The sequence below is a fragment of the Trichomonas vaginalis genome, chromosome IV, assembly GCF_026262505.1.
Source record: "Trichomonas vaginalis G3 chromosome IV, whole genome shotgun sequence".
Taxonomy (NCBI): Eukaryota; Parabasalia; order Trichomonadida; family Trichomonadidae; genus Trichomonas; species Trichomonas vaginalis.
The window spans coordinates 25,308,935-25,333,219 of NC_067206.1; the positions used below are offsets into that span (position 1 = coordinate 25,308,935).

Here is a 24,285-nt window from a genome sequence, read left to right on the forward strand (position 1 = left end):
GATAAATATTTATTCTATAACAATAGTGCCAAAGTTTTTTGGACTAATTTTAAGATTTCGCAAAGAAAGAAAAGACATAGAGGATATTGTTGTTGAAAGATTTTCTTTGAACATTAGTCATAACAATGACTCCAGGCTGTTATGCACTGTGTATTTGTTCTTTCGATGCTATACAGTGGTAAATGTCATGAAGCTATTTGCTGTGAATTCTCTGGAATTTTTTCGAATAAATCAATAAAATTGTCCATTGCGGTTTCAAATTCTTCATTATCTATATCAGAATCAAAATAGTCATCAAACAGATCACTTTCATTGATTTCATCATAAACTAGCACAGCAACTTGGCAATTTGGATAGTTATCCAACAGTTTTGTCAATCCTAAAATGCAATTTTTTCCAAGTTTCTGATGATATTCTAATATTCCCCAAATAAGGATTTGGAGAAAATCTGTAGAGCCAAATATGTTTTTGACACTTTGTATTGATAATAATGGAGATGATTTACTGAAAAGTTTGAGGACGCAATGTTTTTGCTCACTTGATATCTCAGATATATTTTGTGGAATCAATTTATGGAATATTTCAATATTTTCAGCAAAGAAGTCTGCAATAGTGGGTGATTGACTCATCATTATCCCGATAATTGAGTATATTCGCTTGTGAATTATGCCAAAATTATCTGATTCAAAAATATTAAGAATATTAGAAATAATTTGGAGAAAGCCCATCTTAAGAAGCTTTAAATAAAATCTGTGTGTGGAATTTGAAACGATAAGTTTAAAGAAATCAGTTAAATCTTCATAATATTTTCGAATTTGTTCTTTTGGTAATGAGTTGAGAGGATTTGATAATATCCTTTCAAAGAAGTCATATCTCTTATGGCAATGTTCAATAAATATGTCCAGATGTGATTTAATAATTGGAAGCAAATATTGAAGTGTTGAAATGTAATTTGTGTTTGCATTTAGCCACCATTCAAATAATAAACGAATAAGATCTTCTGGTGCAGTATCTCTTAATTTATCTAAAAAACATGCCATAAATATAATGATATGGTCGCAGAGGCACCTGGTGGAATTATTTTCGATAGATGCATAGTAGTTCTGGACTACGAAATGGATAAAATCTTCTGAAATAAATTCAATCCCAAAATTTACTGAATTCGATAAAATTTCATAAATAATACATTTGCATTGTTGATTGATATCATTGAGAAGCAGTTTGGATACGAAAAAGGCAGTTTCCGATATTGAATTAGTGTTTTCATGAGTTTGTTGGTGCTTGAATGATAAGAGGATAAATCTCAGTGTTTTCTCTAATATGTCTTCTAATAATTTTGGAATTAAGATCAAAATATTTTGAATTTTATCAAATTCATATAATAAAGAGAGCAAAAGTGATGATCTTTCGTCATTCTGGGCTAAGTAACTGCTTAATTCATCAATATAAGAGGAATATTTGTATTGTTCAAAGTTCTCTTCTGTGAATTCAGTATCAATTATGAAAGCTATTCTATTATAATAGCTTGTATCATGTCCTTCAGTCATATATTTCATAGGATTCTCTAACAATAAATGCTCGTCAGTTTTATAAAGATCATTCATTGGATTGCAACCATGAAAATAAAGTAATTCAAATAGCATATATGCAATGAGCTTCTATATATCCAAAATAATACAAGTATATGAATTTGATGCCTTATGGAAAACAAAATTCCTCACAAAGAGTATTATTCCATAATTAGTTAACTATCGTAATATCAGAAATATGGAAAAATCAAAGCAGCAAAGTTTCAAAGAAAAAAAAGTGTGTTTTATTCTGATGAGATATTGGATCTACATTAAAGTCACTGAGTTTGTGAGATTCCATACAAAATGCTTTCTTTTACAATTTTACAAAGTTATGGCCTTTTGTGTTGGAAAAAAAATTCCAAAAAAAAGGTAACTAAACTCCTTTCGCCGATTCGATTTGCTCCATATTTAAAATATAGCTTGCATATGTAGAAGAAAAGCTAATTTTGAAGTACGCCCGAAATCCACCAACAGGATTTCGAGCTACTAAAAAGGTACTTTTAAATGTGATTTTTTTTATAAAAAATTAAATTTATTTTAAGATCAGACTAAAAACTAATTTTATGGAAAATCTATATCGACAAATTTATTACTTATTGGGTATATAGATTTTTTGATTATGGCGATTATGTCTGATATGCTTCCAATAAGCCAAAACACATTTCATACTGATTTCTATAAAAGGTATCTTTATTATAGAAGTGTAAGCTATATCTGTTTGTTTTTTTATTATAACAAATTCAAAATTCTCTTATAAGGACTAGATGAAATCTGTATTATTAAATCATTAGCTAAATGAAGGTTCAAATAGAAAGTAAATATCAATTTATATGATACTGAAACCAAATAGTTCTTTTAATAAAAGATAACACGCTGAAAATTATTGAGTATTTGCAAATCTCAAAAATCTATTGGTGAATTTGGCTCAACTTTTAAAATTATAACATCCATATCAAATCATAAAAGCAGACAAAAATTAAAGCCAAACCTATCGGCCAATTTTTTTTGATATTTTGATTTTTGAGGTATACTTTTAAAAGTGGATTTAAAGCACTTATGAAAAAACATTAACTTCTGTCGTTATGATTATTGATTTAGACAATAATGATTTTAATCTTTGATTATCAAAACACTAAAGTCATCTTTTTAACATTTGCTTGGTAGCATTAACTCAAGTCTAAAGTACTATTTTATGTGGCACTCTTAGAATTTTTGTATTCATTGTACACGCTGAAATAGTACCATTAAAGTTATGGCGGACTTTCAAAAAATAGTTTGGTCACCTTTTCCAAAAAAACAATTTAGATAAAATTTTGGCCAATCTAAGTTATTGTATAAGGAATTTGTTGGATACTTATTTAATTACTCAAGAAAAACACCCTAATTTTTGATGCCGCTGTCAGAATTTTGGATGGTGTCATATTTATATTTACAAAAAAAAATTCATTTTTTTAAAAAAAAATATGTCTGAAGAAGAAGAGGTAGTTTATGAGGAAGAAGAAGTTGTTGAAGTAGAAGAAGAGGAGCAGGAGGAGCAATCAGCCGAGGTTTCATATGAACAAGGCAAAGATAATTTAAACTATAATGATTCCCTTGCTCTTGATTTATTCTTAAAAGTTATGAACGATGATTCAGCTGAAGATCATCTCAAGGCAAAAGCTACTTCGCATTTACTCATATTGCTTGCAAAAGAAGGTGTAGATCTTGATAGCCTCTTAGCAGTTTTCGATAATTTCTACAGTTTCGTAAAAGCTAATTGCATCAAGGTTTCACGCTTCGATCGCACAATGAATCAAGTCGCTACAAATATTTTGCATCATCCTGAAGTACAATACGCATTCCTTTCCCATGCAGCTAAAGAGCTTGATCCAAACTCCTTAGATTATCGTAAATGGGCCCTCGAAAGCCAGATGCAGCTCATAGAATTAGAACTTGGAAAAGGCAAGCTCGAAGACGCCATCAAGTTAATTGATCACGTTCACCAATACATTCCTGATGATCCAGATACAAGTGATATAGTCATGACAGGATTTTCTATCAGACTTTTAGTTATTTTACTCGAAATTAACCTTAACAAAGGAAATGATGCCGAAGTACGCCGTATTTACGAGAAGTGTGTCAAGATCCAAGAGATTAGAACACTTTCATCATACCAAACAGCTTTAATTACATTTGTTGCCGGAAGACTCCAACTTGATGGCAATCTCATCGAACAGGCAAGCTCTTCATTCAAAGCATCATTCAATACATTCGTACAAATCGGTTCCGAGAACCGCCGCAAGGTATTACCATATTATATTCTTACAAATATGCTTTGCCACAGATTGGAGAACCTCCTTGCCGAGCCAGCCATTGGTATAGAAAGAATTCATCCTGATGTTGCTCCTATTGCCAGCTTATTCGATTCATATTTTGATTATGACGTTGTTTCCTACAAGAACAGGGTAAATGACGTCAAACAATACTTCAACAGCCCTAAGATCAGTGGATTCCTTGATGACATTAAGAATTTCGTCATGAAATACAACTTGGTCAAGATATTCAAGAATTATTCTCAAGTTGAGATCAAATTCCTCTTAATGTCTACATACACTGAATCAGAAAAGGCTGAATTGGAGAAGTTGAGTCCAGCAGATAAGGCAAAGCGCTTGGATCGTGATTTGAAAGTAGTTATTGATTTCTTATACGATCTAATTTTGTCAAAGAAGCTCAGCGCGTCAATAGACTTTGTCAACAATATCCTTGTCGCTTACGAAAAGAGAGAATCATTATATATCGAGTCTGTTCAAGCTATTTTCAATTATCTCCAAGGAATTTCGAATGGTTTGGTCAAGGCAACGAAATTGAAGTTGGAAGAACCAAATAAGCCAGTACAGATCGATCAAAACTCTCTTGCTCCACAATATCAAACTAACTAAATAATATTTTTTAAAAAAATATATTTATTTTTTATCAAAACTTTTATATCTTAAATATTTGAGAAAAAATTATAGATCTATGACTCATAAGTCATCATCAACTAAAATTATTTTTATAAGATTCAAATTAGAGCAAATGCATAGTTTAAATGGCATCAAAAAGGTTCCTTCCCTATTTGATTTGAAGATTTATAACAAGATAAAAACAATTTTCTCATGAAATTTATTGTAAAAATAAAAATTAATAGTAAAATTCATTGATCCAAAAGGCTTATGCTTTTACGAATCTTATTAAAACTATTTTTGCATTTATTTATGTTTAAATAGTTCATAATTGCAATTGAAACTAACTCTTCACATATTGTAAAAAGATCATGTATTCTTAGGTATAATGTATATCGTTTGTAAAAGATCGATTTTTGCATTATTTTTTGTTTGATTCAATCGAATTCAAAAAAAAATTCAATAAATTAACACTGTCAATAGTAGTTTTTTCTTGAATTTGAACTCTTTTTATTGATGTTCAATTATCAAAGCTAGATCCATGTAAATAATTTCGAGAAATTTTATTTTATAATCACTGCAACATCTATTTTCTTATATCAGAATTGTTTTCATCGACTTCTGATTAGTGTCTATATTTCCAAAATGCCAATAACTTTTTTGCTTGTTACGCATCAAATTTCAACCACTTTTTTTCTCAAATTCAAAACCAGAGAAAAAAAAATATTTTTCTCGTTAGGCAACTGAGTAAAAGAATATGTCTTATTGTCGAAAGGAATAAAATTGAATGGTTTTAGATCAGAATTTTCATGCACAAATATTTCAGCTATTTCAATGCTATCTTCTATAGAAGATTCATGATATACATGAGAAATTCGTATTTCCTTGCTATAGGATATATAGCTTTTCTTGTTTTAGCAAACTTTTCTGCATTTATTGGTAATAAAACAATCCAGCTTGAGTGGAACGATGGAAACTATGCGATATCCGATGCAAAACTGAAAGGAAAACATATCATTGCTAGAGTTTTGTCTTCATATTGTACAAATGAAACTTGCTATCCCGAAATTGGCCAAACGCTTCAACAAATCCATAAAAAAGAAACGTCAAATGATATAGAAATACGAAACTTTTATTCTTTTGAAGAAGTAGAAAGTTTCAACAGCCAATATAAAAAAGATTATTCAACTACTGATGATGTGATTGTTCTTGCATATGAAATAGATAATAAAACCAATTTAACACGCATGGAGAACGGAACAGTTAATGGTCCTGTTATAATTAGAGTTGAATCTACTCATTATGAGACTGAATCTCATGTTTTGTTAATCAGACGTGCATTAGTTAATTACCTTAATAATACAGATCTTGCAATCGATGAAAATACACTTACAACTGTTCAGGACACAAATAAAATGGATGATCAGTATTCTATTGATAACAATGGTGAATGGTTCTACCTACTTGGATTTGTAGCATTTATGTTTTTGCTTTTCTCAATTACACAAGAAGATATCAAATCTATTAAAAGAAAATACCTTATTACATGCGGAATGTCAGTAATTCCATATTGGTGTGCATCATTTACATTAGATATGCTTTTATTGCTTCCTGTTGCCTTAATTACTGATATAATTTGGACATTTACTTATTATAATCTTTATCCTGCAGCATTTGTTGGTTGTTTCTTTTCCATTGTTTATTCTTTCATCCCTATCATCTTATTTTACTATGTATGGTCTTGGTTCTTTTGGAACAAGTACATTTCGTATTTATTATCAATTTTCATACATATAACAACATATGTAGTAATCAGATTCTTTGCATTCAAGAATGATACAAGGACTGCTGCAATATCTATACTGAGTGTCTCTTCTTCAGTAAGTAATGTAGTATCTGGCCGATCAGGAATGAGATTTGTTGGTTGTTCAATAAATATCGTTCTTTACTTGATGCTTTTGGCCATTTTTGAAATTGTTTCTTACATAAGAAGAAGAAATGGAAAATATTTTGATATGCAAAGGTTCATTGAAGCAAAGAGAGGAAGAAGATTGATGCCAGAAGCCTTGGAGATGGAAGAATCAGTACTTAATTCTAAATCCGATGATTATTTCATCAAGATTCTTGGTGTATGTAAGCATTTCCCATCTAAAATTGATAATCCAGTTATCGCTGTCAATCATGTGTCTATAGGTATCAAGCAAAATTCATTGTTTGGCCTCCTGGGAGCAAATGGTGCTGGTAAAACAACATTAATGAATTTAATTCTCGGAGAAATGCCAGTAGATACCGGATCTATCTATGTTAATGGTAATGACATCCGAAATGAGATCAAGAAATCAACAATTGGCTATTGTCCCCAGTTTTCGGATCATTTATCTGATGAATTAACAATTTATCAGACATTGAACTTCTTCGGTATCTTCTTTGGCAAGGAAAAGGAAGAACGCGATGATAAAATTGAAGCTTTGATGAATTCTCTTAATTTGGATATTCATCGTGACGCAGTAGTCAAAGATCTCCCACCACCTCTCAAGCAGAAGCTTTGTGTTGCTATTCCTTTCCTTTCTAATGCAAATTTCATCATTCTTGATGAGCCAACTTCAGTATTGGATCCAATTAGCCGCAGAAAGGTCCACCATTTGATCAATATGAACAAAGGAGAGAAGACATTCATATTGTGCACTCACATGCTTGATGAAGCTGAAAATCTTTGCGATGAAATCACAATTATGATTGATGGTTGCATTTACTCAATCGGAACGCCATCTTTCTTCGCAAACAAATACGGAAAGGACTTTAAGATTGATATTTTGATCAATCCTTCAAACGACAAAAATTCTGAAGTTGACCAGTTGATTTCTGATAGATTGCCATTGGCAAAGGTCATGATTAACCATGGCTGCTCCAGAGTTTACAATATTCCATCGAATTCCATAACAATTTCGAAATTATTCAGAACTCTCCAAGACATAAAGGATATGAATATTGGATTGGAGTGTTTCACATGTTCTGTGTCCAACTTGGAGAAAACTTTCTTAGAATTAGGTGAACAAGCAAAAAAAGATATTTCGGACTAAATGACTGAATTATCTGATAGAGGGTTAAGCTGTTTGGTGATTGTAGATTAAATATATTAATATAGACTCAAATTTTTTAAATATATTTTTTACATAATTCAATTTGCAACAAAATTATATGGAGATATTTACGGCATAACTATTTATAATGATATTGTTTTATTCCCAACCAATAGATAGATATTAATTTCTATATGATTCAATTTGATTCCTTTCTTTAGATAATATATTTATAATAACCATCTTACACTTCACAAAGCGCATTTCATATCTATTGATTGACATTGAAGGATATCAATAGGTATTCCAAAAATAGTATAGCTTATGAGATGTGTCAAATGCACAAATTTTAGTAATTCTAGCTATATTGGTTATGTTACTATTCCATCTTAGAAAATAATATTATTTCAAAATATATTTTTGCGATTTTTGATGATTTGATCATTTCAGTAAGAAAATTCAAAATCTTTACTGTTATGTATTCATTGTAATGATGAAATAAGCGTTACTAAATAAAAACGGATTTTGTCACTTTTGTTTACGAGATGCATTATTGCTTATGAGCGATTCTCAACCACAAATGACGGAAGAGGAGCGCAAGCAAGCAATTGCTTATAAAAATCTTATTATAGAGCGCAATACTGGCGATGCTCAGAAGCGTGCTCGCAAGAAAGAACCTTCGTTAGCTGTAATTAAAAAGCGAACAATGGAATTAACAACACAAACACAGACCCTTGAGAGAACTAAAGTTGAATTAAAGAAGCCTACAGATGCAGATTTGTTTTCCAAAGAAGAATGTATTTGTATCGAATTATTAACGTCTGGCTATGTCGACTCTTTCTCTGATTTCTTCAAGATTACACATCCTAAAGCTCCAGGATCATATCACTACGATTACTGGCAATCAATTGACTCAGGCGAAGTCACATCTCCTCCACCACCCGTAGTTCCAACGAATAAGTACGATTTCATTCAAGAAAGACTTATTCAAGCTGAGAATGCAAGGCGTATTGCTAAGGATGCCGAACTTGCAACAGCATATACAGATTTATCTCAATATTTCCAATCAATCAACGACATGAAGATTGCTATTATCTATCTCGAAAAACTTCGTGACTACGCTCTTTTCACATCAGATCTCATTAGAGAAGCCCAAGCTCTCAAAGAAATTGGCCGACTTTTCAAAGAAGCAGGAAATCTCGAGTCATCATTGCATTTCTGCGAAGAATGCCTTTCCGTTTGTGTTTCAATTAACGATGGTGTTGCTGAAGCTCAAGCAGCTCTCATTGATGCTTATAGAAAATATTCTCAATCATTAATCGCGCGTGGAGAAGGCAAACAAGCTATCGAATTCCTCAACAAGTCATTACGTGTTGCTTCCGAGTCCGGTGTACTTCTTTCTCTTGCTATTTGCCACCAAGAACTCGGTTTATGTTATAAACAACTTGAAATGCTCGACAGTGCTATTGAACACTTCGAAAAAGCTTTCTCTATCTACAAAGGCCTCGGAAATATCGAAGGCCAGAGCTCTGCTGTTTCAGCTCTCGCTACATCATACAAATACATGGAGAAAATCGATGAAGCTATCAAATACTTCAAGATTCTCCATGAGTTGGCCAACCAGACTGGTAACGCCCACGATAAGGCTATGTCTTGCTTCACTATGGGTAAGATTCTTTGGGAATCTGGCCAAAAGGAGGAAGCTCTTGTTTGGTTCCAGAAGAACTTTGATATTTCACTCGAGTTGAATGATCTCGCTGTTATTGAGGACTCCAGAATCTCTCTCGGTGTCTCATTAGCAAATTATCGAATGCAAAGATTCGAAGAGCTTGTAAGAAATAACCAAGAATTGCCGGCCTTGCTCAACTGGATGATAACAAGGGATGATGAACCATTCCAATCAATCAAATCGAAGAAGCCTGAATAAATATATTTTCTTTTTTTATTATTTGAATTACATACTATGTTTTTCACACTCTAAAAGACTTTTAATAGATGTTTTCGTATAAAATTTTTCTTACTGAGTTTATTTTTTTAATTGTTGTGTAAATAGTTTTACATTATGTTATGGAATGATGAAACAGTTACACAAATAAATGGTAAGAATCCGATAGATACCATCAACCAAGTATCAAATGTTCGTTTCTTCATAATTATCTTCGAAGGAGTCCATTATTTTCAATACTTTTCTCAAGAAGATAAAATTCATGTACTTTATCAATTTGCTGCTAATTCTTCGGGACTTAAAACTGACGAATTTAAACTCTTTTATAATAAAAATCCATTAAACGAGAAAAACAAAAAAATCGTCGAGGAATTTACTGGAACTACAACTGGTAGATATTCAGTTATAATGCGACGTAATTAAATTTTGTATATGGCATAATTTAATTAAAAAATCTGCGATGCAGATGATACATGAACAAAATTCAATCTAGAATAGGTTTGGAGTTTTACATATGAAAGAGTATCCCTTGTTCACAAGAAAGATATCAATGATAATCAGCTTGTTCAAAATATTGTTTCATATTTTAATTTCTTAATTCATTCACGTTTTTATTATCTTCCTTATGGATGTATGAATGTGTTGTATCTTTGAGCATTAAAATCTTATCTTTCTAAATTGAAAGGTTTATTTATAAGCTTTTTGAATTTTTCACTTTGATATACCTGGAAAAAGAATCTCACAAATAAAATTCATGGCAGAATAAATACTTACTGACATTTATACATAAGAAAATGGTTTTTATAAATATTATTGCAAATAATTCAAAAATTATTTAAGAACAAAAAGAATATTGAGTTACAACATGGGTTGAAAGCCCATTTACAAAAAATAAGAATGTTAAAATGTGTATATATGGGTAAATCAAGTATAGATTTAACAATTTTTGTAGTATAATATCATATTATCCTGATGTTGATTGGTAGCAATGATTTTTAAGATGATTATGATAGAATATTAACTATTTTGTGAAAAAAACAAAATTTGATATTTTGCTTCATTACCCTGAATTCTTCTTTAAGGCCGGAAATTATATTTCAGTCAGATTTGTATGTCTGCCCTTGGTTTTAATATGATGATTCCTCAATACAAGTACCGAGGCCCCTCTCTTCAAAACCAAGTTTACAAAAAGACATATGAAATTTAATTTAGGCTAAAACTGCATTGATGATGTGTTTAAACACTCTATAATCGATGCGTCCAAACGAAACCTCATTGTGATTTCTCACAAAATTTTTAATTCAAATTATTGTTATTTTTCAAATAATTTGCTTTGTTTTTATCATACATTATGAGAACGAACAGCTAACAAAATTCACAGGTTGTAAACTTTTTTACAAGCGAAAAAGAATCAAAAAGGACTTCGATGACAAGCGAGAACCAGATTGACCATACAATGAAAGTTATCCTTGTCGGGTCTAGCGGCGTTGGAAAAACAAGTTTAATTAGTGCATATTTCAAAAATCCTTTCGAAAACAATGATCTACCAACAGTTGCCCCCGCCTCATGCAGTGCGGTAGTCCAGGTTGAGAAAAAGAAAATTGAACTCCAAATTTGGGATACTGCTGGACAGGAGCGTTTCCAGGCAATTTCACAGATGTTTTATAGAGACTCGCATGTTGCTTTCGTTTGCTTCGATCCAAAGAGGACTGATCAAGTCGAAAATTGGGTAAATAAAATCAGAACAGAGGCTCCAGATTGCTTAGTTTACTTGGTTGCTACAAAGAGTGATATTCTTACACAAGAGGAAATTAACGAAATTAACCAAATGGCACAAGATATGACACAAACTTATCATGCTGAAGCTTTTATTTTAACATCAGCTAAAACAGGAAATGGCGTTCAAGATTTATTCGAATCTGCTGCCCGTTGTTATCCTCAAATATTTAAAGCAAATACACCAAAGCAAGAACCTCAGCAGCTTACACCATCCAAGCGCGAAAAGTGCTGCTAAATATATTTATTCTATTCTTTTCTATTTTATTTTAAGCTTTAAAATGATCTATACATATTTTACTTTTAATTGTTTACCTCGATTTTCAGTCTCTGTAATGGAGAATAAGAAATTTTTTTTCGATCAAAATTCTTTGTTCAGTATGTTCAAACGAAAATAATGATGCAATTGCATTCTATTTTCTGTCTTATTTAAAATTATTGTACTAGCATTCAAAAATAATGTATTTTTCTAAAAATTTATTGAAATCTAAGGTTAATTTATAAAGTTGTTTAGTTCACATACAAGGAATCTGTCATTTTAAATTGATACGTGTAAGAAATCAAGCTAAATTCGAACAAAAATATATTTAATTGAATAAAACATGAGAAAGGAAAGAGACTTTATTAACTTTATTTGAAAAAATCTAAATAACAATCTATATTATATATATACTTAGCTAACAATTTCCAATAGTTTTGCTACTCTTTCTGATAAATCTGGATCTTCACTTTCAGAAAGGCAAGCAAGAGTATCGGCAGCGTCAACTTCAATGTTTTGATGTATTAGCTGTTCGAGGATATCAAGTGATATCATAACTATTTCCTTGTCATCCGAAAGAAGACAAGTTTTTGTAACTTCAACCACTAATTGAATATTGTTTAAGAATGGAGGATTGTCTGCGAAGTTTTTGATAGCAAGATCTATCAATTTGATTAACGATTTAGATATAGAGTATGGAACTCCAAGCAAAGCATCCGAATTCAATAAATCTGATTGGAAAAACACTTCTATTAAATCTTTATCAAACTGTGAAAGGTTATAAATGCATTCGAACATAGGCGAGCATGCGACATTGCTCTTTTTGCTGATATCTTCATGAATAGTTGTCAAAAGTATGTCAAATAAGCCGTTGTCCATAAAAAACTGTAAGTTTTCTTGTTTTGATGTCAAATATATTAATATTGATGAAGAATATCTTTGGGCTAGATAAGAATCGCATTTTGAGAATTCAATCAAAGAAGTAACGTCATTTTCTTGGAGACATGAGTAAAGATTAATATGTTTCTGTAGGAGATTGTATAAGAACTCTAAAATCTTTTCTGAAATTTGCAAAGGTGAATCTAGTAAAAGAATCAAAAGATCGAATAATGATTGATATCTAGTTGGTGTTTGGTTGATGGTGTGCGAAATTGTCATAATTACTGATAAAACGGATATGAGTACATCTGCATTTTCTTCATCAATATCAATATTGTAAATTATGACAAGAAGATTGCTTTGTAGATATTCCAAAACAAGTGCCTTTTCCCCGTAGTTGTGTTTTTGACAATCTATGCATAAAATATTTAATAATTCTAATATTTGATTTAAAAGTGGAACATCTGGCTCATTCTCTAAGAACATCGAAATGTATGGTAAAATAGTTGTTTCGCTTATGGTTTCAAAAGGAGATGGAATAAATCTAAAGGCAAAAGCGATGCATGTTACAATACTAAGTTTAGTGTTATCATCGTCAACAGAACTTTCTATTAATCTGTTTGCTTCATGAATTATTCGGCTTGAAATGATTTCTGGTATTGATGGAAATTTAATTTCGCTGAGATATGCATTTAAAGCTCCAAAAGAATCTGCTGTGTCTGACATATGAATACCATCTAATAGAATTGATATCTGAGATAGTGTTTCTTCTTCAAATGATATTCCTTCAGTCATGCAATCAAAATTTTGAGCTTAGAAGAATAAATTAATGTGTATTGGTCAAGGAGATTATGAACCTTGATGTTTGATTGAAGACAAAATTTTTGAACGATTATTGTAAATTTCTTTTTTATCTCAAACAAAAAATCATTGAACTTTCATTCATATGTAACTTACATGACTCAACATATAGATGTTGAGTTATCAACATATCCAATAAATCAAATGACAAAGATTTTTTCCTGATATTTCTCGAATTCAAGAAATTTACAAAAAAAATATTTATGATTCATCATCTCAAACCTATAAAAATGCGAAAGTTACTTGTTTTCGAGAAGCAAATTATGAATGAGGTATTTCAATATACAAATCCACTTTTCATTAAATAAATCACTAGTTATTTTAGTTTTCTCATAAAAATCATCAAAGGATACGGTTGGTTATGAATTTTTTATTCCTTTTAAACCAAAATCATTCGTTTATCCATACTTGACAATTAAAATTATTTATTGCAAATTGAATGAGTTAAACTGTTTTCGATTTATCTCATCATATGAAAGCTATGAGTCATATTGTGAATATGGCAGAAATTTTATTTTGCTTCACCATATAAAAATTAATTTTAAAACAAAATAGTAACAAATTGTTTTGATAATTGTCTATGAAAGGACGTGAATAAATGAATTTACTGCACAAGCTTTAACTTGAGTTAAGGTCTTAATGTACCCAATTTGGAATAATTACAAGTATGAAAGTGAACAACATACTTGTCATAAATGACCTATTCCATCAAAAAATTCTCATCCATCTCTGCAAACATGGCAGTCTCCCGATTTGATTAAAAAACAGAATCTTTTTTAAAGAAAATAGATATATAGTAGTGTTTTCACAAGCATCATCCTATGTCTATTAATAATGTTTGGATAAACACTTCGAGCTTGCACTTCATTTCTTATATTTCTGCCAGCCAGACTCTTTCAAAAAATCATTTTGATAAACAAAGCTATTTTGCTTCAATTAAGTAGAGAAATAATATCACCTGGCCTCAGGCAATTTAATTATAACAAAGCGAAATTTCTATTATTTATTGCAAAATTTGAAAGGGTATGATTACATAAAATAAAATGAGCTCAAAAGAAAAAAGCAAGCATCATCACGATCGCAGTGATAAAGAACATAAGGAAAAGGATCGTAAGGATAAGGATTCCAAGAAAGAAAAGAAATCAAAGAAGGGAGACGATGAATCAAAGGCTCAAGAACCAATGCCACAATGGGCACAGTTGCCAGTAAATAAAAATGATGATCCTTTCCGCGATGACTTTGAAGTCGAAATCAAGTTCAAAGAGTAGAAAACGGAATTCAATTACATGGCATAATTTACAATCATTAAAATCATTTTTGTCAATTAATAAAAGGATTTAGTAGAACTTTTAAAGCGATTACTTTAAGTGCACTTACGAAATTCTTATTATTTATCTCATAAATAAATTTGATATCTTAAAAATTTGAAATTAAGCAAGCGAATAAGCGCACATACTAATGGCTATAGATAATGCATCATAGAAAACACCTAATCTTTATAATATTAATTTCATTAGTTTTTTGCATATTTGAAGCATATCTTTCTTTGATTATCTTTACATTTTCATAGGCGCAAATGTTTACAGTTTCTTTTTAATATAAATCGATTCTCATATCTTTTTGATGTAAACCCTATTAAAATGAGGAGTTTCGGGAAGATATAGCATGTAAATATTGCTTCTAAATCTTTTTATGATTTAATTTTATCAATGTTGTCTGGTCCCAAGAGATATGAAAAAACAACTGATCTTCAGCAAGGTACTTTTGGTATTGTATACCTTTGCAAAGACCTTCTAACAAAGAAAACTGTTGTTTGCAAGGAGTCAGACATTGATGAAATTAGTGCTCAAGAAATTGAAACGTTAAAAAGCCTTAAACATCCAAATATAATTCAAATGCTTGATTCATTCAAAGATTTTATGTCCGAATTTATCATAATGGAGTATGGAGGAAAAGATTTGCTCCAAATTTTAGAAGATAATCCTAAAATGGATATAAAAGAAATCAAATACATTACTCGTGAAGTTCTTAAAGGAGTCGAATATATACATTCAATGGGATATATCCACCGTGACCTTAAATCTTCAAATATTTTGGTCTCAGAAACAAACGAGATTAAAATTATCGACTTTGGATATTGCAGAAAGATAAAAGGCAGGCCATTAACACCTTGCAGATTTACAAATCAGTTTGCTCCACTTGATTGTCTACTTGGATTTATTGATTATAATGAGAAGATGGATATTTGGGGTGTCGGTTGTATATTAGGGCATATGCTTGCTGGAAAACTCTTATTTGAAGGCGATTCTCAAATTTCAGTTTTGATGAATATTCTTCAAGTTTTGGGAACTCCTAAAGCTGAAGATTGGCCAGAAATGAAATCAATCGAGTATTTCGAGTCATTCCAGCTTCCTGAATACAAGTCAACCTTAGATACAATTCTACCAAAGGATGTGGATCCACAAGCTGTTGATCTCCTCTTGAAGATGCTAGAACCAAGCCAATCAAAGAGAATTTCTGCTCATGAAGCCCTCCAACATCCATTTTTGGCTGAATAATCCAATCAAAACTGCGTAATCAATGAATTTCTACATCAATATATTATCGTTACTATTTCTATAATAATACCCTTTTCTATTCATAATAAACATACTATCTATTTCAAATTGTTTACCATAAGACCTTTTCAACCTTCAGATATATGTATCCTAGATCTAATAAAGCCTATTTAAATATTTTATGCATTATATTTATGAATATACTTTGTGTAAATAAATATTAATTCTTAACATTTGAATTCAAACGCTTTTTAAAAAGCGTTTGAATTCATGTTAAGAATTGAAATTTATGACATTTGAGTTAAAAGACTCAAATGTAATAAATTTTAAATTTACACTACATAGTTATACGGAGATTTAACAAAATAATTTGATTATATATTAATTTTTAATATGTATCACCGATTTAATTTATTGATATTCAGTTATAATCTTTGGTAAATTTCAAAATTAAACTTGAAAATTCCAAAAAAAATTCGAAAATGATTTTTTCAAATGAAAAAATGTTAATTTTATCATTATAACTGTGATTTCAGGATTTTTTTGGAAGATTTACAGTGATATAGAATACATGAAAAGAAACAGAGAAAGCCAAATCTCCACTCGCGTTTAGTATTTCCTTGATCTCAATATTTAATTTTCATTAGAGTTGATAAAAAAGTTTAAGGTCGAAATCTCAAGCTTGAAAAACAAAAATATAAATATTCATTATCTCCGAATTATTGAATTATCTTTAAATCAAAGAAAAATAATTGCAATCAGAATTAAATACGAATAAAGATCTAAGCTATCAAAATTTACAAGTACTCTTGTATTTTTGTGAGCTCATATCTGTCTGGTAAAGTATATACTCAAAAAAATTATATATCCTGTTTTCTTTTGCATCCAATTGAGTTAATTTTGTAGTATTTCTATGATTTCAGGTTTAATAGTAGATGTACATAGAATGATTCAATGAATCAAAAATAGAATCCAATTGTTTCCCATTTTAATTATTATAACAGAAGCAAACCTTTAATACTGATAGATGTTAAATTGAATGATCATATTAATATTCCATAATCCCCAGAAAAAATAAGAAATTAATTTTCATTTCTCAGAAAAATCTTAAAATATTTAATATTAGGGCATGTTTGCCAATGTTAATACTATTTTAAAGTGCAATGAGTGATAATCTCTTTGAATCTTGATGGCAGAATTGAAATTCACAAATCCGTTTTTCTCTCAGAATTTTTGAGAAAGAGATTTTCACGTCAATATTCTCCGTTGTATTTTATTTATTTTTATCAATTTTTCATTTGAATTCTAAACGATAAAAGTTGAAAATCTCATTCCCGAACTTCAAAAATATTTAAGATATAATCATGCTATTACATGAAGATTTTGAAATCATAAAAATAAGTCAATTTAGACATATTTTGAAGTTGGCATAAATACTGTCATTGTTTGTTTTTGGCTTTTAATTTTGAATATAGCATACACATATCTCCACTGCCAATATTTTCATTCCCAAATAACTTGAATTTTTTTGAAAGAAAAAGATCAACAACTTGTTATTATTTTAAACATCTATGCATAATGCATCAATGATTAAACGATACCTATCATAAATTTCAATGAGTATTCAAAATTTCAAAAACCAGAATGATGCTCTTTAATACCATCAGCTTAATTAGAACAAATGCTCTTCTGGCTAAATCAGTACAATTAGAATCATCTACTGTTACATTTAATGATAATACACTTACTGTTTCAGGAGATGGATCTGTTACAAGAGACCAAGTTGCTCAATACGCAGATAACACTTTCACTCTTGTTATTGGTGGCACAGTCAACACCATTGCTGCTAATACATTTGAAGGATTTTCTGCTTTGACAAATGTCACAATTTCATCATCATTGACCATCTCAGATAATGCATTCCACAATTGTGCTGTTTTACGTGCAGTTGATTTCCAAAATTCTGCCATTACATTTGGAGTTAGTGCTTTTGAAGGATGCAGACAACTCTTCAGCATCACAGTAAAAGGCACAGTCAACGCAATTCCAGCTAATGCTTTCAAAGATTGCACATCTCTTGATACCGTTATCTTAGAAACAACACCAAGAGATTTCAAGATTGGAGATAACGCATTCTATGGATGCCAGAACCTCTACACATTCCATACACTCACAGATACTGTTAGCGTTGGAAAGAATTCAAGACATTTTCATCGGCGCATTAGTTGCCTTTGATGTTTCATCATTCCAAAATTCTGGTATCTCACAAGTTGTCATCAAAGTCAACGATACAGTTATCCAAGAATCAATGTTTGAAGGTGCAACAAATCTCCAAAGCGTAGGCTTTGCAGGAAAAGTAAAGGAAATCAAGGCTTCCGCCTTCAGAGGATGCACAGGTTTAGTTACATTCAGCATTGGCCCAGGTGGCAATGGCAACATTGTCATTGGTGAGAATGCCTTTGCTGATTGCTCAAATATGATTGCATTCCATGCTCCATCCGACACAATTTCCATTGCTAATAACACATTCAATGGCTGCACAAAGCTTTATGACTTGTTCATCGGTGCAATCACAGAAATCGGCGAACAATCATTTGCAAATACAGCCGTCACACAGGTTATATTGAAGGGTGATAACTTTGTTGTTCCACAGAGTGCTTTCGAGAACTGCTCTAACTTACTTAGCGTTGTTTTCACAAATACTCTTTCTGAAATCAAGCCAAGTGCATTCAAGAACTGCGCTTCTCTTCCATCATTCCACTTCCAAACAAACACTATCAACTCTTTCCCAATTGGCGCATTTGCATTCTATGGATGCACAAATCTCGAATCATTCAGAGTCCAATTGAATACAACAGTTGTTGGTGAAAGTGCTTTCGAAGGCTGCATGTCATTAACTGACATATCTCTCGGCCCAATTGTAAAAATTGAGAAAAGAGCTTTCGCTAAATCACAAATCACTCAGTTGACATTATCTGGTGACAAACTCGTTATTCCAACAAGCACATTCGAAGGCTGCTCCAAATTGATAACAGTCGGATTCATGGGAACAGTTGCTGAGATCCAAGAAAATGCATTCAAGTTCTGCTCTTCCCTTCAATCCCTCGTTATGAACACAGGTGCAACAATCGTTATTGGTGACACTGCTTTCTATGCATGCAGATCATTAAAGCAATTGCATATGCCACAGGGCGAGTTGACTGTCGGAGCCAACGCTTTCTTCTAATGCACAAATCTTCACGATTTCTTCATTGGCCCAGTCACATCCATGAAGGAATATTCATTCGCTTACTCCGGAATTACACAAGTCTACATCAAGATTGCTGATGTTGTCATTCCAGAAGGTGCCTTCGAATTCTGTGACGATCTTGCCAGTGTTCAATTCATCTCTAATGTCAAGGAAATCAAGGAGAACGCATTCAGAAACTGCTTCAGACTTGAATCCTTGGTTTTCACAACAACAAATACAACATTCAATATTGGCTCATACGCCTTCACAAACTGCAACAGCTTAACAGTATTCCACTGCACATGTCAAGAAGTTAATGTTGGCGTCTTCACATTCTACGGATGCTCATCCTTGAGTGATATCATCATCGGTGCTGTTACTCAAATTGATGCTTCATCATTCGCTAACACAGCAATTTCACAGATCTACATCAAGATTGACAACGTTGCTATTCCAACTGCCGCATTCAGTGGATGCATACAGTTAAACCACATTGTTTTCTCTGGATCAGTTGCATCAATCAGCCAGTTTGCTTTCAATGATTGCTCAAGTTTGACATCATTGGCAATTTCCCCATCTAATTCCTCCAAGTTCACATTTGAAGAATCAGCATTTGAAGGATGCACAAACTTGTATTCATTGCACTTACCAACTGCTGTTTCAACAATCGAGAAGAATGCTTTCAACGGATGCTATAACCTCGTTGATTTAATCATTGGTGTTCCAACAGAAGTTCAAGAATACGCATTCGCAAACTGTGGTGTCACACAGATGTTCATCAACATCCCAGATATTGATATTCCAGCAGGTTTGTTCAGTGGATGCCATAAGTTAACAAGAATTGCATTCCCAGGAAAGGTAAAGACAATTGGTGAATACTCATTCCACGCATGCACATCACTCCAGGAATTGAGCATTGATCCATTTGATACAACACAATTCACATTCTCTGCTTATTCATTCTGCAACTGCACAAACTTACAGAGCCTCAAGTTATTAACAGAGAAAGTCACAATTGGAAGCAATGCTTTCAACGGATGCACAAATCTCAATGGCTTATTCATTGGTGTTCCAACAAAGGTTGAACAATATGCATTCGCTAACTCTGGCATCGAACAGATGTTCATCAACGTCCAAGACATCGATGTTCCAGCTGGATTATTCCGTGGATGCACAAAGTTACAATTTGTTGATTTCGTTGGAAAGGTTAAGTCATTTGGTGAATACGCATTCCATGGATGCACATCACTCACAAGATTAGTCTTCTATCCAATTGACACAACAATGTTCACAATTCCTGCACACGCATTCAGCAACTGCACAAACTTGGTTGTTTTCCACTTATCATCAGATTCAATCGCTGTTGGAAATGATGCATTCAATGGCTGCGAATCCTTAGAAGACTTCTTCATCGGTGCAGTCACATCTGCTGGCAATTATTCATTTGCTAAAACAGGAATTTCCCTTGTTTACTTGAAGATCTCCAATGTTGCCATTCCAGATGGTTTGTTCGATGGCTGCCACAGATTGAACTCAATTATCTTCCAGGATACAGTTGCTAAGATTGGTTCTAATGCATTCAGAAATTGCACAAGCCTTGAATCATTCAAGGTTACACCAACAAGCACACAGTCCTTCTCACTCGGTGATGGTGCATTTGAAGGTGCTACAATGCTTCACGAATTCAATGTCCTCACTGATTCAATTTCTATTGGTGCTTACGCATTCGCAAGATGCTCAATCTTGGCTAATATCTTCATTGGTAAGGTTACATCAATCGGTGCTGGCGCATTCATGCATACAAAGCTTACACAAATCTTCATCAGTGGAAATGGCATTCCAATTCCAGATGAAGTTTTCCATGGATGCTCTGAATTACAGACAGTCGCTTTGACTGGAACATTCTCCAGTGTTGGAAAGAACGCTTTCTTCGCATGCAGCAAGATCACCAAGCTTGATATCATGCCGTCAACAAACTCCAACGCTGACTTCCAGATTGGAGAGGCTGCATTCACAGGATGTTCTGCTCTCACATACTTACACATCCCATGCAGCTCAATGACAGTTGGCAGTGATGCATTCAACGGATTGACAGGTCTCGAAGACTTATTCATTGGCTCTGTCACTCAGATTGGTGATTATGCATTCGCTAACAGCGCAATCGCACAAATCTTCATCAAGAATGATGATATCACAATTTCAGAGGGTGCCTTCGATGGATGCGTCAATCTTGAAAGCATCTTCTTCCTCAACAAGGTTAAGGAAGTCAAGGCTAACGCATTCCGTAACTGCATCAGAATTAAATCAATCATCTTCAATCCAAGTGGCTCCTCTTTGACAGTTGGTGATAACGCATTCCAGGGCTGCACAAACTTGGCTGTTTTCCACTGCCCATCAGATTTAATCTCACTTGGAAAGAATGTCTTCAACGGATGCAATTTGTTACGTGATATCGTCATTGGCGCAATCACTTATGCTGGTGATTACGCTTTCGCTGGAACACAGATTTCTCGTGTCTTCATCAACACTCAATCATTCGAGTTCACACCAGGCTTATTCGATAAGTGCGATAAGTTAGACTCAATCATCAATAATGCCAAGGTTACAAAGGTTGGCGCATTCGCTTTCAGAGGCTGCGTTGGCTTGACATCATTAGTTTTCTCATCAGATGTCAAGGATATGACCTTTGGCGAATCATCATTCGATGGCTGCTCCAACTTATTCACATTGCACTTACCATCAGATACAGCCTCTGTCGAGAATAACGCTTTCAACGGATGCACATCATTATGTGATTTAATCATTGGTACAATCACATCAATTGGAATGAACTCATTCACAAACACAAACATTTCACAGATCTTCATCAACAACCAAGAGGATTCTGTCATCCCAAGTGGTGTTTTCTCTGGCTGCGCTCAACTTGAAACCGCTGTCTTTGCAAACAAAGTTTCTGGAATTGAAGACAATGCTTTCGCATATTGCCGTAAATTAGTCGGATTGTCAATCTATTCCAACAAGATGGATGGATTCACAATTGGCAGTAAGGCATTCATTGAATGCACATCTATGTACACATTCAGAATCCCAGTCAACACAGTTTCCATTGATGACAACGCATTCTATGACTGCAAGACTTTGAGAGATATAATCATCGGAGAAATCATCCATCTTGGAACAAACGCATTCTACAAGACACAGATTTCTAATGTTATCCTCAATGTTGACACACTCACTCCAAAGACATTCATGAACTGCACACAGTTAACATCAATTGTCCTTAGCACATCTCAGGCTATCGATATCCCAGAACAGTTGTGCCAGGATTGCCACAGATTGACTACTTTCACAATCATGAGTGGAAAGATCAAGTCAATCGGAAACAATGCTTTCATGAACTGCTATTCATTAACACAGATCACATTGAGTGCTGAGGATAAGTCCTTCGCTATTGGTGACAACGCTTTCTCAAGCTGCTTCAACTTACTTACATGCCACATCCAATCTGAAACAGTTACACTCGGAAAGAATGCCTTCTACAACTGCTATGAGTTAGAAGACATCATCATGGGCTCAATCACACAGATCGGTGATGGCGCATTCCACGGAACAGCAATCACACAGATTGCCTTACATACAGATGTATTACCAAAGGATGGATTGAACAACTGCACAAAGCTTGAGAAAGTCCACATCCAATGCACACAGACAGAGATCCCAGAGAAATTCGTCGAAGATTGCATTTCTCTCAACGATTTCACAGTTGAAGGCAAAGTCACAAAGATTGGCGATGCATCATTCAAGGGATGCTCCAAGTTACAAACAGTTATCATCGCTGGTGGCGAAACAATGCCAATCGGAAAGGATGCTTTCAATGGCTGCTTGCTTTTGAAGGAATTCCACGCTCCAGCAACATTGACATCTCCAGTTGGCGACAGAGCATTTGCTAACTGCACAAATCTCAAGAGCATCTTCATTGGTGCCTTGTCATATGTTGGCGCTCACGCTTTCCAGGGAACAAAGATTTCTCAGGTCTTGTTCAGCTCTGATTTATCCAATGGTGAAATCCACATTGGCACAGAAGCCTTCAGTGGCTGCAACCTCTTGGATACAATCCAGATCATGACAAAGTCACAGATCAAGATCCCAGATCAGGCATTCGATGGATGCACAAACTTGAATATTTTCAATGTTGACGGACCAATCGTTTCTGCCGGATTCAAGGCATTCCATGGATGCGCTTCATTACAAAACATCACAATCACTGCAGAGAATCCATTCATTGGTGCTCACTGCTTCTGCGGATGCAAGTCATTGAAGAATGTCCAATTCAAGGGCTCAAAGATGGTTCTTATCCCAGATTACGCATTCAATGAGTGCAACTCATTACAATCAATCGCAATCAACGGAATGGTTAAGTCAATTGGCAAATACGGTTTCTATCACTGCTACAAGTTAGAGTCGATCGAAATCCAGTCATTGAACAACCTTACAATCGGAATGCACTCATTCTGCGGATGCTCCCTCAAGACATTGAACTTCAATGGTGTTGTCAAGGGATTACAATCATATGCATTCAACAATGCAACAAAACTTGAGAAGCTTGAGTTAACATTCTCCGATGATGTTCCAACAATTCCAGAATACTGCTTCAACGGATGCTCCTTATTGAGTGATGTAACAATCAAGGGACATGTTACAACAGTTGAATCCCATGCCTTCCATAACTGCATCTCATTAGTCACAGCAACATTCGATTCAGAAGAGGAAATGGTTGTTGGTCCACATGCTTTCTGCGGATCAGGAATCAAGACATTCAAGACACAAGGAACAGTCGCTTTGTCACAGTTCTCATTCCATGAAGCTAAGGATCTCACAACAATTGATGTTAAGTCAATTACCAAACTTGGTGTCGCAACATTTGGTAACTGCTCATCACTTGAATCAATCCCACTTGATGCCTCTGTCAAGGAGATCCCAGAGAGCTGCTTCGAGGGCACAACTAAGTTCAGCAATTACCAGTTGAATGTTACAACATTTGGCCCAAGATCATTCTACAACTCTGGATTGAAGAATTTGACAATCACACAGAATAACATCAACATCAAGTCTCTGGTTAAGATACTATATAAAGCCGAAACTCTGATTTTATATGAAATTTAAATATGAAATACGAATTCTTTAGTTTAATCAAGACATTTATTGC

The 24,285-nt window shown here is 33.2% G+C and overlaps 11 protein-coding genes across 11 annotated transcripts, besides 1 other annotated feature; 9 read left to right on the top strand and 2 right to left on the bottom strand.

The window, feature by feature from the left end:
- Positions 1 to 185: 185 nt before the first annotated feature.
- TVAGG3_0165800 (uncharacterized protein) lies at positions 186 to 1,547 on the bottom strand (the record flags this gene model as incomplete). The annotated part of the gene is made up of 1 exon (XM_001306987.1): positions 186 to 1,547. The coding sequence occupies one exon, from the start codon at positions 1,545 to 1,547 to the stop codon at positions 186 to 188; it is 1,362 nt and encodes a 453-aa protein (XP_001306988.1).
- Positions 1,548 to 1,936: 389 nt separating this feature from the next.
- Positions 1,937 to 2,858: a mobile genetic element.
- Positions 2,859 to 3,007: 149 nt separating this feature from the next.
- On the top strand, positions 3,008 to 4,501 carry TVAGG3_0165820 (26S proteasome non-ATPase regulatory subunit 11/COP9 signalosome complex subunit 2 family; the record flags this gene model as incomplete). Its single annotated transcript, XM_001306986.2, has 1 exon — positions 3,035 to 4,489. One exon carries the CDS (start codon positions 3,035 to 3,037, stop codon positions 4,487 to 4,489), a length of 1,455 nt encoding a protein of 484 aa, XP_001306987.1.
- An 800-nt stretch (positions 4,502 to 5,301) lies between these two features.
- Positions 5,302 to 7,781, top strand: TVAGG3_0165830 (ATPase activity, coupled to transmembrane movement of substances; the record flags this gene model as incomplete). The annotated part of the gene is made up of 1 exon (XM_001306985.1): positions 5,302 to 7,572. One exon carries the CDS (start codon positions 5,302 to 5,304, stop codon positions 7,570 to 7,572), a length of 2,271 nt encoding a protein of 756 aa, XP_001306986.1.
- Positions 7,782 to 8,126: 345 nt separating this feature from the next.
- TVAGG3_0165840 (tetratricopeptide repeat-containing protein) lies at positions 8,127 to 9,501 on the top strand (the record flags this gene model as incomplete). The annotated part of the gene is made up of 1 exon (XM_001306984.1): positions 8,132 to 9,499. One exon carries the CDS (start codon positions 8,132 to 8,134, stop codon positions 9,497 to 9,499), a length of 1,368 nt encoding a protein of 455 aa, XP_001306985.1.
- A 1,405-nt stretch (positions 9,502 to 10,906) lies between these two features.
- Positions 10,907 to 11,593, top strand: TVAGG3_0165850 (small Rab GTPase RabB3; the record flags this gene model as incomplete). Its single annotated transcript, XM_001306983.2, has 1 exon — positions 10,944 to 11,531. The coding sequence occupies one exon, from the start codon at positions 10,944 to 10,946 to the stop codon at positions 11,529 to 11,531; it is 588 nt and encodes a 195-aa protein (XP_001306984.1).
- A 175-nt stretch (positions 11,594 to 11,768) lies between these two features.
- TVAGG3_0165860 (armadillo (ARM) repeat-containing protein family) lies at positions 11,769 to 13,228 on the bottom strand (the record flags this gene model as incomplete). The annotated part of the gene is made up of 1 exon (XM_001306982.2): positions 11,967 to 13,226. One exon carries the CDS (start codon positions 13,224 to 13,226, stop codon positions 11,967 to 11,969), a length of 1,260 nt encoding a protein of 419 aa, XP_001306983.1.
- Positions 13,229 to 14,327: 1,099 nt separating this feature from the next.
- Positions 14,328 to 14,741, top strand: TVAGG3_0165870 (uncharacterized protein; the record flags this gene model as incomplete). Its single annotated transcript, XM_001306981.1, has 1 exon — positions 14,336 to 14,560. The coding sequence occupies one exon, from the start codon at positions 14,336 to 14,338 to the stop codon at positions 14,558 to 14,560; it is 225 nt and encodes a 74-aa protein (XP_001306982.1).
- A 232-nt stretch (positions 14,742 to 14,973) lies between these two features.
- On the top strand, positions 14,974 to 15,952 carry TVAGG3_0165880 (cyclin-dependent protein serine/threonine kinase protein; the record flags this gene model as incomplete). The annotated part of the gene is made up of 1 exon (XM_001306980.1): positions 15,002 to 15,850. One exon carries the CDS (start codon positions 15,002 to 15,004, stop codon positions 15,848 to 15,850), a length of 849 nt encoding a protein of 282 aa, XP_001306981.1.
- A 1,542-nt stretch (positions 15,953 to 17,494) lies between these two features.
- On the top strand, positions 17,495 to 18,085 carry TVAGG3_0165890 (ribonuclease inhibitor domain-containing protein; the record flags this gene model as incomplete). Its single annotated transcript, XM_001306979.1, has 1 exon — positions 17,495 to 18,085. One exon carries the CDS (start codon positions 17,495 to 17,497, stop codon positions 18,083 to 18,085), a length of 591 nt encoding a protein of 196 aa, XP_001306980.1.
- A 73-nt stretch (positions 18,086 to 18,158) lies between these two features.
- TVAGG3_0165900 (surface antigen BspA-like family) lies at positions 18,159 to 19,076 on the top strand (the record flags this gene model as incomplete). Its single annotated transcript, XM_001306978.1, has 1 exon — positions 18,159 to 19,076. One exon carries the CDS (start codon positions 18,159 to 18,161, stop codon positions 19,074 to 19,076), a length of 918 nt encoding a protein of 305 aa, XP_001306979.1.
- A 42-nt stretch (positions 19,077 to 19,118) lies between these two features.
- TVAGG3_0165910 (antigen BSP-related family) lies at positions 19,119 to 24,242 on the top strand (the record flags this gene model as incomplete). The annotated part of the gene is made up of 1 exon (XM_001306977.1): positions 19,119 to 24,242. One exon carries the CDS (start codon positions 19,119 to 19,121, stop codon positions 24,240 to 24,242), a length of 5,124 nt encoding a protein of 1,707 aa, XP_001306978.1.
- Positions 24,243 to 24,285: the final 43 nt, after the last annotated feature.